This window comes from Aotus nancymaae, unplaced genomic scaffold (genome assembly GCF_030222135.1).
Source record: "Aotus nancymaae isolate 86718 unplaced genomic scaffold, 86718_ANA_hifiasm-v0.15.2.pri h1tg000016l, whole genome shotgun sequence".
In the NCBI taxonomy this organism is placed as follows: Eukaryota; Metazoa; Chordata; class Mammalia; order Primates; family Aotidae; genus Aotus; species Aotus nancymaae.
The window spans coordinates 53,432,725-53,445,065 of record NW_026988428.1 but is presented as its reverse complement, the minus strand read 5'-3'; the positions used below and the strand labels follow the sequence as shown (position 1 = coordinate 53,445,065).

The 12,341-nt window shown below is 36.7% G+C and overlaps 1 protein-coding gene across 7 annotated transcripts in view; it reads left to right on the top strand.

Annotated features, from left to right (window-relative positions):
• ABCC9 (ATP binding cassette subfamily C member 9) overlaps positions 1–12,341 on the top strand; it is a 164,595-nt gene that overhangs the window by 45,726 nt on the left and 106,528 nt on the right. For all 7 annotated transcript variants that reach the window (XM_021666844.2, XM_021666845.2, XM_021666847.2 and 4 more), the window contains 3 exons: positions 82–244; positions 5,657–5,697; positions 6,775–6,917. In XM_021666844.2, the coding sequence (XP_021522519.1) occupies positions 82–244; positions 5,657–5,697; positions 6,775–6,917 (347 nt within the window). The remainder of the gene's footprint in view (positions 1–81; positions 245–5,656; positions 5,698–6,774; positions 6,918–12,341) is intronic.

Genomic DNA, 12,341 nt, shown 5'->3' with positions numbered 1-12,341 from the left:
TAATCCCTGTCCATTACATGGTCCTGCCTTTCTGATTCACTTGGATGCAGCTGATATTATTTTTCTTCCTTTGTTTTATAGGATTATTCCACTGAGAGACTGAAGAAAACAAATGAAATATTGAAAGGCATCAAACTTCTAAAATTGTATGCCTGGGAACACATTTTCTGCAAAAGTGTGGAGGAAACAAGAATGAAAGAACTATCTAGTCTCAAAACCTTTGCACTTTATACATCACTCTCCAGTAAGTTGCTGTTGCTCTGAGAACAGGTGACATTAAGGGCAACCAGAGAAACCCATAGTCTATTCAGTTTAGATTGTGATCAATGAAACATTCTAGTCATTCAGGGACACCCATTTATTTTCTAAACATGCGCTGTCCAATAGCCACCAGCTACACAGGGCTATCTGTTTACGTTTAAAGACCAAAGTAAGCACAGGTTTAGAGTCAAGTAGACCTGAATTTGATTCCTCACAACTAGTGTGCCCTTGGCTCTGTTACTCTACAAACTGAAGTTCTTGGTTTTCTTCATCAGTAAAATGAAGATGATGATGATAATAATAACTATAAATAAAACCCTTGTATCAGTTCAATTAGGAAAAATAGTTGGTTTTCAGTAAAATATTTACTGAAATTGATTTGACTACACTACTATTGATCTTCTTATGCCCAGAGATCCTTTAACTCTTTTCCCATTTATCTTAGAATATTCACGGGTAGGGCTTGTGGCTACAGCTTTTACCCCGAGAAAACTTTGCCACAAAATATTTGACTTTTATTATTATTTAGTATCACTCTAGGATATTGACTTTGGAAACAAAAGACATTATTCTATTTGTAGCATTCTGTTTTTAGTAGTGGTGTTCCCATTTACAAAATATAGTAACTCTCGATCACTAAAAATGTCAAATCCTAGAAAACATAGCATTCTTTTTTTTTTTTTTTGAGGCAGAGTCTCGCTCTGTCACCAGGCGCCAGGCTGGAGTGCAGTGGCACAATCTTGGCTCACTGCAACCTCCGCCTCCTGAGTTCAAGCAATTCTCCTGCCTCAGCCTCCTGAGTAGCTGGGACTACAGGTGTGTGCCACCACACCCAGTATTTTAGTAGAGACAGGGTTTCACTGTGTTGGCCAGGATGGTCTCAATCTCTTGACCTCGTGATCCGACCGCCTCGGCCTCCCAAAGAATATAGCATTCTTATGTGTGATGTTAACATCTTTCTTGAACAGCGTTGGCTGAAGATTCATTTGATGAATCCGATTTTTTCCTAAATAAATGATCCAGATGATTGTGACAATTCTCATGTTAGTTCTGTTTAGGAAAATTCCAAGAACAGTTTTTACATTTTATTTTCAAATTAAAAATTAAACAGATTTGCTTTAGCCTCAAAGAGCATGTTTATGTAAAAATAAATGAGTACTGGTAGTGAACCGCACTTTTTTCTTCTAACTGGGAAAAGGGTTAAAAATATTTGCTGTTTTTAACCTGTCTCCTTGGGAGCTTATGATATGATATTTTCTTGAAGATTGTCAAGAAACATAGCCATTTTTTAAAACTTGAGGAGAAAAAAATATCATTTTCAGGTGAAGGAAGCCAAACTTCATTCACATATAACCCTTTCTTTTCAATATACTTTCAAGAATTTTAAATACAGAGTTCTTTCATCCTCAACTCTAACTTTTAAAAGCAACTGCTTCAAAAATATGGTTTTTTTTTTCTCAAAGTATGACTCTGAGTATTCTCATGAATAACAGGGTTTATATTAGTATAATTCACACAAACTTAGCAAAACTATTCCTACTAATATTTGATTTGATTTGACTTCTGTGTCACTTTTGCTCATCTTTGTTACTCCCAAGACCTTTAACAATTTAAAGTTTTGGAAGTTTGTATATTGTTTCCTCTTGAATCATAAACTCCTTTAAGGGTTGGAGATTATAAACATTTCTTTTGTGAAATAGATTTAGAGAAAATATTTGGTTTATATAGCCCCTTTATTCTAGCCCGGATGCTTGATGCATTAAAAATGAAGTTGGGGCCGGGCGCAGTGGCTCACGCCTGTAATCCCAACACTTTGGGAGGCCGAGGCAGGCGGATCACGAGGTCAAGAGATTGAGACCATCCTGGTCAACATGGTGAAACCCCGTCTCTACTAAAAATACAAAAAATTAGCTGAGCATGGTGGTGCGTGCCTGTAATCCCAGCTATTCAGGAGGCTGAGGCAGGAGAATTGCCTGAACCCAGGAGGCGGAGGTTGCGGTGAGCCGAGATCGTGCCATTGCACTCCAGCCTGGGTAACAAGAGCAAAACTCTGTCTCAAAAAAAAAAAAAGAAGTTGGAAGGAGTTTTATCTTCCAGCAATGCACCACTAACATGGTGTCAAAATGCTAGAAGACAGGATGATCGAGATTCATTTGCTTATATTGTACTACTCTAAGCTGGTGGCCCCTTCAATACATCCTTCTCTTCAAGGACTGAAACTCTCAGGAGAAGGTTGGAGGCAGCCAGAAATATGATAAAAACAACAACAACAAAGATATATTGACAATATCTTTAGACAATTATTGCCATAGTGTTTTCTTTTTCTTTTTTTTTTTTTTTGACGGAGTCTCACTCTGTCACCCAGGCTGGATTTGCAGTGGTGCGATCTCAGCTTACTGCAACCTCCTCCTGGGTTCAAGCAATTCTTCTGCCTTAGCCTCCTGAGTAGCTAGGACTATAGGCATGTGGTACCATGCCCAGCTAATTTTTTTTTTTTTTTTTTAGTAGAGACGGTATCTCACCATATTAGCCAGGCTGGTCTTGAACTCCTGACCTCATGATCTGCCCGCCTCAGCCTCTCAAAGTGCTGGGATTACAGGCATGAGCCACCACTCTTAGCCATAGGTGGTTTTTCACATACTATCTCATTTAATTATTACAACAGCCCATTGATTTTGATTCTATTATTTATTTATTTTTATATATTCTTTGAGACAGGATCTCACTTTATCACCCAGGCCAGAGTGCAGTGATGAGAACATAGCTCACTGCAGCCTCCAATGGCTGAGCTCAAGCGCCTTGGCTTCCCAAAGTGCTGGGATTACAGGCCTGAGCCACCATGCCTGGCCTAGACTGTATTATTAACTCCACTTTAGAAACTAAAAGATTGATGTATAAAGAATTTAAGTAACTTGTACTTCTTTCACATCATCCAGCTGAGGTGAAATGTGAATCCAGCTTGTCTGTCTGTAGAGATAAGAGTTGGGTTGGTATTTGAGTCAAATATAAGAAAAGAGAGGGTAGAGGGAGGCCATACCAGGGGAGAGCAATAAGAAGTCATGAGGGGGAAAATGCATGATCCTGTGTTCATGATAGGGAGCTAGGATTCGTGAGTCAATGGAGCAAAATTCTGGTTTGACCACTTCAAGTTTTATGATGTTCTTCACTGCAGCCTTGTTGGTGCTGAGTCGAATAGAGCTGGCTATAAATCCTAGCTCTAACACTTTGTGTAGTGTGGTCTTGAGAAAATTACTTATATCCTCCTAACCTCAGTTTCTTCATCTGTAACATGGGATAGTAATAATATCTACCATGTAGGATTGTAAAGATTAAAGAAGATAATGAATAATACAAACGTTTATTGAGTGCACACTTTGCCCCAGGCACTGTGTCAAGTGCTTCATCCTCATCTGATATAAAACAGGTTAAAAGAATACACTTAGAAAATAGGTGACAATACAGCAAAAGAAACTATCATCAGAGTGAACAAACTACACAATGGGAGAAAATTTTTGCAATCTATTCATCTGACAAGTGTCTAATATGCAGAATCTGCAAGGAACTTAAACAAATTTATGAGAAAAAAAAACCTAAAAAGTGGGCAAAGGACATGAATAGACACTTCTCAAAGGAAAACATTTATGCAGCTAACAAACATGAAAGAAAGTTCAACATTACTGATTATTAGAGAAATGGAAATCAAAACCATAGTGAGATACCATCTCATGCTAGTCAGAATGGTAAATATTAAAAAGTCAAGAAACAACAGGTGTTGGTGAGGCTGTGGAGAAATAGAAATGCTTTTACACTGTTGGTGGGAATGTAAATTAGTTCAACCACTGTGGAAGACAGTGCGATGATTTCTTAAAGACCTAAAACAAAAATTACCATTTGACCCAGCAATCCCATTACTGGACATATGCCCACAGAAATATAAATCATTCTCTTTTAAAGATAAATGCATCAGTATGTTCACTGCAGCACTATTCACAATAGCAAAGACATGGAATCAACCCAAATGTCCATCAATGATAGACTGGATAAAGAAAATGTGGTACATATACACCACAGAATACTATGCAGCCATAAAAAGGAATGAGATTATGTCCTTTGCAGGGACATGGATGGAGGTGGAAGCCATTATCCTCAGCAAACTGATACAGGAACAGAAAACCAAACACCACTTTCTGACTTATAAGTGGAGTTGAATAATGAGAACACATGGACATAGGGAGGGGAACAACACACACTGGGGCCTATGAGGAGGGCAGCAGGGAGGGAGAGACTCAGGAAAAGTAGCTAATGCATGCTGGGCTTAATAGGTGTAGCAAACCACCATGGCACATGTCCATCTATGTAACAATCCTGAACATCCTGCACACATATCCCAGAACTTAAAATAAAATAGGATGACAATAGTCAGAGAAAGAAGGTTGAGGCAGAAACGTGGCTCCTCATCTGTGTTATTATGAAACTCAGATCAGTGTTTGGTTTTGCAGTACTACACAAGAGTCTATTTTTGACAACTAAGTCATATCTGGACTTGCAAAAGCACAGTCTGATTCTGTTGTATGTACAGTGGTGAGAGCGGATGATTTTTAAGACGTGAGCCGGCTACTGTCAAGAAAATTAGATTCTAGCTTCTCACTCTGTCATTGCCTGGCTCCGTTACCAACAACTTACTTATTCTTTGGTCTCTCAGTTCCTAAAACTCTATAGTTTATGACTGTGTGACTATAAATCATCAACTGGGCTTTTAATTTTTACTGTTATTTCCAAACACTAGTATTTCAGGCTAAAATGTGAGTTTTTCTTATTTCAGCTAGGCATTTCATGCTGATCCAATGATAGTGAAATATATTCCAGGAGAGATATTTAACCATGCAGAGAGTCCAGGATATGGAGTTATTTTATTAAAGGAAAGGGCCATAAGTGAATATTAATATCACAACTGGAAAGAGAACTTGAAGTGATGTCAAATTCTTGTTTTTAATCTGTGTAATAACCTGATTTTCACATATTTAAATTAGTTTAGTGGACTAAACAAAAGATAGATCGTAACCCCTCTCTAGAATACATATTTGTTAAATTCTAATAATTTGTATCACTGAAGGATGATTTTATATAAATTCTTTTGTTTGTAACATTTCTGAAGAAAAAATTTTCAATAAAGAAAAACAGATAGTGGTTAAGACTAACATATGGGAGCTCATAAAACTGCAGACAAGGCTATATTAACTGGGAAATGTTTCTGGTCTCCAGACAAAATGACATTTAATACATTTTGTCCTTCCTGTCTTCAAAGAAAGTTTAAGTAATAATAGATGATTAATTAAAATTTCTGAAAATGTTTGCACAGTTCAGTGAAACTAATGCATATTATTTCTTTCCACAGTCTTCATGAATGCAGCAATTCCCATAGCAGCTGTTCTTGCTGTAAGACACTTTTTCTTGTCTTTAGAAATGAAACCAAGTCAGTGTTTATAAATGATGTATGGGCAAGAATGTGTGGGTAGTAATATATATTACTTCACCTCTGTGACTTAGCTCTATTGCAGTCTCGGTTGCAAGAGTTCTAATCCAGGTTTCTCAATAAAGACACTATGGACATTTTGTTCCAAATAATTTTTGTTCTAGGGGCCTCCCCTCTGTGTTAGAATGTTTAGCAGCATCCCTGGCTTCTAGCTACCAGGTGCCAGTAGGAACCTCAGTTATGACAATCAAAACATCACCAAATGTATGCTTAGGAGCAAAAGGAACAGTGGTTGGGAACTAACGGTTCTAATCTCAATGACCTGGTTTCCAGACACTCTTATAACAAGATGGAGCTAGATCAACAACCAGAAAATCTTAAATAATTGCATTATATTTTATACTAAAATGACAAACTTGGCAACTGGTATTTTTTGTAGAAATTTAATTAGCTGGGCATGGTGGCGCATGACTGTAGTCCCAGCTAATTGGGAGGCTGAGGTGGGAGGATCACCTGAGCCTGGCGAGGTTGAGGCTGCAGTGAGCCATGATCATGCTACTGCACTCCAGCCTAGGCAATGCAGTGAGACCCTGTCTCCAAAAAAATATAAGTAAGTATTCTTTGGATATCAATGCTGACAGTTTTATTAAAGATCCACAGTGAGGACCGTAAAATAACAAAACATTATTTTTTCTCCTGGAATATTTAGTATTGCTTGGAAAGGGCTTGACTGTTGAAAACTCTAGGTTCTCCACCCAGTTATTCCCCCTACTTAGTAATTTGACAGAGTCAATTACCTAATCTGTAAGTAGAATTTTTACTAACTTTCTCATAAGTTTACCATCATAATTGCAGGTAAACCTTTCAGTATTCACCAAAAGCAAATATTGTTTTAATTAGGGAGTTTTGGATGAAGTCATTGTTAGCATAGTTACAATGAACATATTCCCATAGCAGAATGTGTTAGGTTTCTAAGACTGAATGTATGCATGTGTGGAACTTTCTTCAGCTTTCACTAAAGAACTCCTTTCTTTGCACAGACATTTGTGACCCATGCGTATACCAGTGGAAACAATCTGAAACCTGCAGAAGCCTTTGCTTCATTGTCTCTCTTCCATATCCTGGTGACACCACTGTTCCTGCTCTCCACGGTGGTCAGATTTGCAGTCAAAGCCATCATAAGGTAGGCACTAAAGTGTCTGATATTTTTTGCTGATATTTTTTGCTTGTTGATAATAGAAATGATGTGTGTTCATGGGAGTATTTGAAAAAATATAAAAAAGAACCTTAAAATCACTGCCAGGAGATAACCATTGTTAAAATTATGGTATGCTACTTTTCAGTCTTTTATTTTTTTGATATAAAAATAATTATTTCAAAACAAAAATTTTAAATTTATCTAGTGTTTGTCTTCTGATTACATTTATTGTTTTTATTATTTTCCCCTTATTTAAGTTTTATAATACACGATGTTTACTGACTATGAAATATTCCATGTTGGAAGTATTCAAATTTATTTAATAATTACCTTTTTATTGGACATTAAGAATGTTTCTATTTTCTCCCTAACGTAAATAACATTGAAGTTCACACATCTCTGTTTATCTTAAACTTTTCTCTGATGATTTTCTTAGGTTGGATTTCTAGAAGTGGGGATGCTAGTTCTAATAATATGTACACCTTTGAGGTCCTTGATGAATATGTTGCTTTCCACTGAAGTGGTGTTAGGTCAAAGAGGGCACATATTTTTAAGATTTTTAAAAATGAACACAGTCATAATGTATTTCCACTAAAGCTGTGCCAGTTTATATTGGCACCAATAGTGTCAGCGAATGTTCACATCATCACATTTACTATTTTAATTTTAGTTTAATCTGGAAAAAAATCCAGGCTTAAAGTCTCTGAAAATGGAAAGAATTGTAAAACCATTTTGTATTTTGCTCATTTAAATATGCTTCTATAGTGTCTCCAACCAGTGAAAATTTTGTCTCTTTATAATTTATAATGCACAACTATAAAAATAGATATGATAGGACCATTTCTCCACCATTTTTACTTATATAGATGTGTTACCAAACCAGAAGATACACTGCCTATATCATAGTCTATATGTCTTATGCTCCTATAAGTTAGGCAGTCTTAAAGAAGAATTTTTTTAGATATATGCTTTTTATAAACCTATGAAACCTCAGAATGCTTTGTAAATAGTCATTATCATATTTACATCTGGCTTTTGAAAGAAATGCTAAGATGTTGCAATATTGAAGAAAAATTGGAAAACTGAACCTTTAAATAAATGAAGTATCATGTTGCAATTGACAGAAACATAGAACATCATTTGTAAGACTTTTAAAATGAGAAAATTGCGCTCGTGTCTATATCTTACTGAGAAAACTAGAATTTAATATTCAAAATACCAGAATCTTCAATTTTAGGCCAATCGTTTACATTGGTTTAACAATAGCTTACTACCAAATAACATTAAAATGCATATAAATCATCTTATAAACCAAATTCCTATACAATATGATAGCATAACATAGTTTCAATGTTAACCTCTAAGACACATCATTAACAACCAGTGTCTAGAGCTCAAGCCTTCTGACCACATCTGCCCTCATTTTCTTATTGTTCTGCCTTCTGAAACACTTGTCCAGATCACTGACTACTTTTTATAACACCACTTCCAAATTAGGCAGTGCTCTGGAAGGGAAGCTACTCAAACAATAAAATTGATAAACGGCCAGAGTCTGCTATTTTGGTCCTTATTTTCACTTTCTCCACTCAACAACTGTCCCTTTCATGGTTGCACTTTTATTTAGAATTTGACTTTGTGCTACAAGTGGAGATAGAAAGCAGTTGATAACTTACAATACATAATGACTCTGAAATCAGGAGGTTAGCAAACATTGAAAGGACTTTGAGTTGATTAAAAAAGACTGAAAAAAATCTAGGGGTGGCCCTCCAATCCGTGGTATACAATTCTGTGGTAGTAAATCCTAGTACAGTGGAGGATGGATATGCCCACTGTATATTTCTGCATAGCACTCTCCCTTCTGCACATCTCATGGAAAAGACATTTGCCAGTTTGATAAAGACCAGTCTGTTTTCAGGGCTCAGTTCCAGATTTCTGAAGCCATAGGCCAAACAGAATCTGCTTATAAAAGCCTGATTCTCTCAAATGAGTTTCAGTGGTTGAATTGCGGGTCCTACAGAGATGGCTGGTCAGAAGAGAACATTAATCCTTTTTACCACTGTCTGATGGTTCTGGGAACCCAAATAAGTGCTCTCCCAGCGTTGACTGGACTTACAGCATTTTCTTCTGTGCCTGGGAACCCGTGACCAGCCTTTAGTGCCAGTTGGCCCACAGTGAGTTGAGCAGCCTGTTTATAATCGGAGACTTTGGTCAGCTGATTTTGAAATCTCCTCTTCAGGAAGTGTGGAAATTCTAAGTCCCTCACTGCACTCTGAAATACATTTAGAAACTTGGTGGGTTAAAATGGGATAAAGCACACTCTCAAACTTGTGTTATACATGCGTGTAAGAGACTTGTAAATTTTACTGGAGGAAGATTCCATACCATGTTCAATTCTCTGCTCCAAAATAATTTTATGCTTTCTTTTAAAAAGTTTGGCTCATTAGCCAAAGTTGTCTTCGTGGCATTCAATGACTGAGACCTGTATATACCTCGTAAAATGGAAGAACAAGGCAGGTGTGATTCAGGTTGTGTCCTCACACACCCCAGCCCTCCACACCATTTGAATTTTCTGGACATTTTATGATGAAGTGTTCTTGCCTACTTTCCCAAAACCCCATAATGAAAAGTAACTATTATCTAAAATAACAAAATGCTCTAAGAAGAGTGATGTTTTTTAGGATGCTTGCCTCTCACTTTTCTACTTTGCTTTAGTTGTAAGAAAATAATATATGTGTTTTGCTCTTTTAAAAGTAATAGCTTGTGTCCTTTATAAATAATTTGAGTTTAGGTATCTGTACGTTCTGTTTGATGTACAATTCAATATCTATATCCAAAAAGGCTTTTGGCCAAGAGAAAAACAAATGTGTAACACAAATCCTTCACTTTCTTGGGAAGTAACTTTGTGTTCTTTTTCTCATGTACCTCCCAAAAGAATGTATGTATGGCTAGTTCACTGCATTATCTTAAGTCAAATAAATGGTTATTCATATTTACCATATAGCATGCTTACACTTTGACCTGTTCTCTGTGTTTCAGTACAAAATTTTATAATTCCTACAAAACAAAGAAACAAACAAACATGTGACTGCTGGGAACAAACTTAGTTTTCCCAATTAATATAGCTCCTGTCTAGGGTACTTAAGCTGTGTCTACTCACCCAAAGTGTAATTGGGGAAGTGAAAAAATAACATACGACTAAGACCTAAAATATTTCTGTGAATAATCTAAACAAATGAGAAAATAGTAAAATACTGATTTAGAAAGGTGGTGGAGGCAGGATAGCAAATTGACTGGTAGAAAATATACCTACTTTCAAATTCTGGTCCTACCAGGAAATACTCATTGTTTGACCTCATTGTTGTCAAATGAGCACAATAATATTACCTGCTTATGGTGGTTGAGAAAATTTAATGAGATAATACACAGAAAGTGCCCACCATGTTGCCTAAATATTTTAGGTATGTTACAAATCTCCATTTCACCATCTTACCATCATTTCACTCATCTCTACCCCATGCCTCAGAGCATCTTCTGTGGAGGTGCATTCATTTATTGATACAGGTACATTGCTAGGCATTAAGAATTGCAAAGATAAAAGATAGCCTTACATCTACAGCGAGTCCAGGGAGGGACTCCTGGAGAGATAGACCAGGAAGGGAAACAAATTGCTGTATAATGGGTTATGGCATTATAAAGCTATACACAGAATGTTATGGCTCATGATGGACATTCTTGAAGCTTTTTGAGAGAGAAGGGAAACTATCTGATGAATAAAGATTTAAAGGAAGTGGCACTCTTTCATAGAATCTTTAAAAGTAGGTAAGACTTGGCAAGTTGGAGATAAAAATAAAACATGTTTTAGCAGAGGGAGCAGTAGATTCAAGGGGAAGAGGCGGGTAAGTAGGTGAGAAATCCTGGTATCTCAGGAGACTAAAAGTAATTCAGTGTCATTGGAGGAAGGGTTCTGATGTGGGAAGTATCAGGGCATGAAGCTGGAGCGTAAACTCCTGAGCAGCTTTTAGATGACGCTAAAGATGCGTAAAGGCAACCGGATGCCATTTGTCACTTTGTAAGAAGCGGGTCGTTACATGCATAGATTTACATTTTAAAAATATAAACCTGGAAGCATGGTGGAAATTACTTCACCCTCGGTCAGGATTTTTGCATTTTCAACAATCGTTTTACCTCTGTGATTTCTGAAAGGACCTCATATGAATAGAAATGCTTTTTGTATTACTCATTTATTATTTCATCAGACATTTCTTGAGGAATGACCATGCTCTATGGTAGGCATTGGGATAGATTCTAAAGATGAAAATCTGCTTTGAAAGAGCTCACAGTCTAGTAGCAGGGATAGACATGAAACAAACACCAACAATGACAAAACAGCAGTACTGGAGATCCTCACCCAGAGAGCCTGGGGACTTGGGAGGAAAGGGAAGTAAGAGGTTCAGAGACAGGTTAGTATTGGCGTCCATTGATGGTCCTTGTCACTGATGTTTCAAAGTAGGTTATTATGAAGAGATAACGTTCATCCTCATTCCCAATCAAGGTCAGGGGTCATTGCTTCCAATGCTCAAGAAGAGTGGGCTCATTTCTTCCATAAAAGCTTTGTGTCTATACTGGAAGGATTAGTGATTTGTATCTATACTAGAAATGGGAATGGAAAATTGAACCGACCGACTTTACTTAATGTCTGAATCATTGGTTATTCCTTCTTTGATTTATTCAACAAAAATTCCTTGAACAACTTGTGCCAGGCATTGCTAGATTTGGAGTTATAAAGACAAATGAGCCTGGCTTCTCCACTTTCTTTTTTGTGCAGAGACATAGTGTAAGATTGTTAAAAAGGTATTTCTTTGATTGACAGAGCTGTACTTCTTAAAATGAAATCTTTTCAAAATATAAGAACAGAATGACAATTACAATCTACAAAAGTGATGAAGAAATAACTGCTATTTAAGAGGAATGAGATAATGTTTCATAAGGCATTTATAACACTGTTTTTCAAGTCTACGTGGTCAGACTTTGCTGTCAAAGACTCAAAGAAAGTGTACAAACTGAAGCTCTTCCTAAACAATTATCTCTTTTAGTTCCCTGCAACTACAATTTTACAGCTAATAGATTGCCTCAATGGATTTTCATCTTCCTTCATGTTTCCATGGCATGCAAAGCCAAAATGCTTAAATATCATGGGCAACAGACTGAATTAAATTTACTTTTTTCTCATTTTGTTATTGTGTCACAAAGAAACAAGCCCTGAAGACCTGTCTAGAGGAACTTGACGATAAGTTCAAATAATTTTTTAAAAAAGAAACCATTTATTTTATACATACATTTTCTAGTTTCCTATAAAAAGGCGATACCTCCCCCATAGTTGCTGCTGCATATACTAAGCAAGTTTTTCCA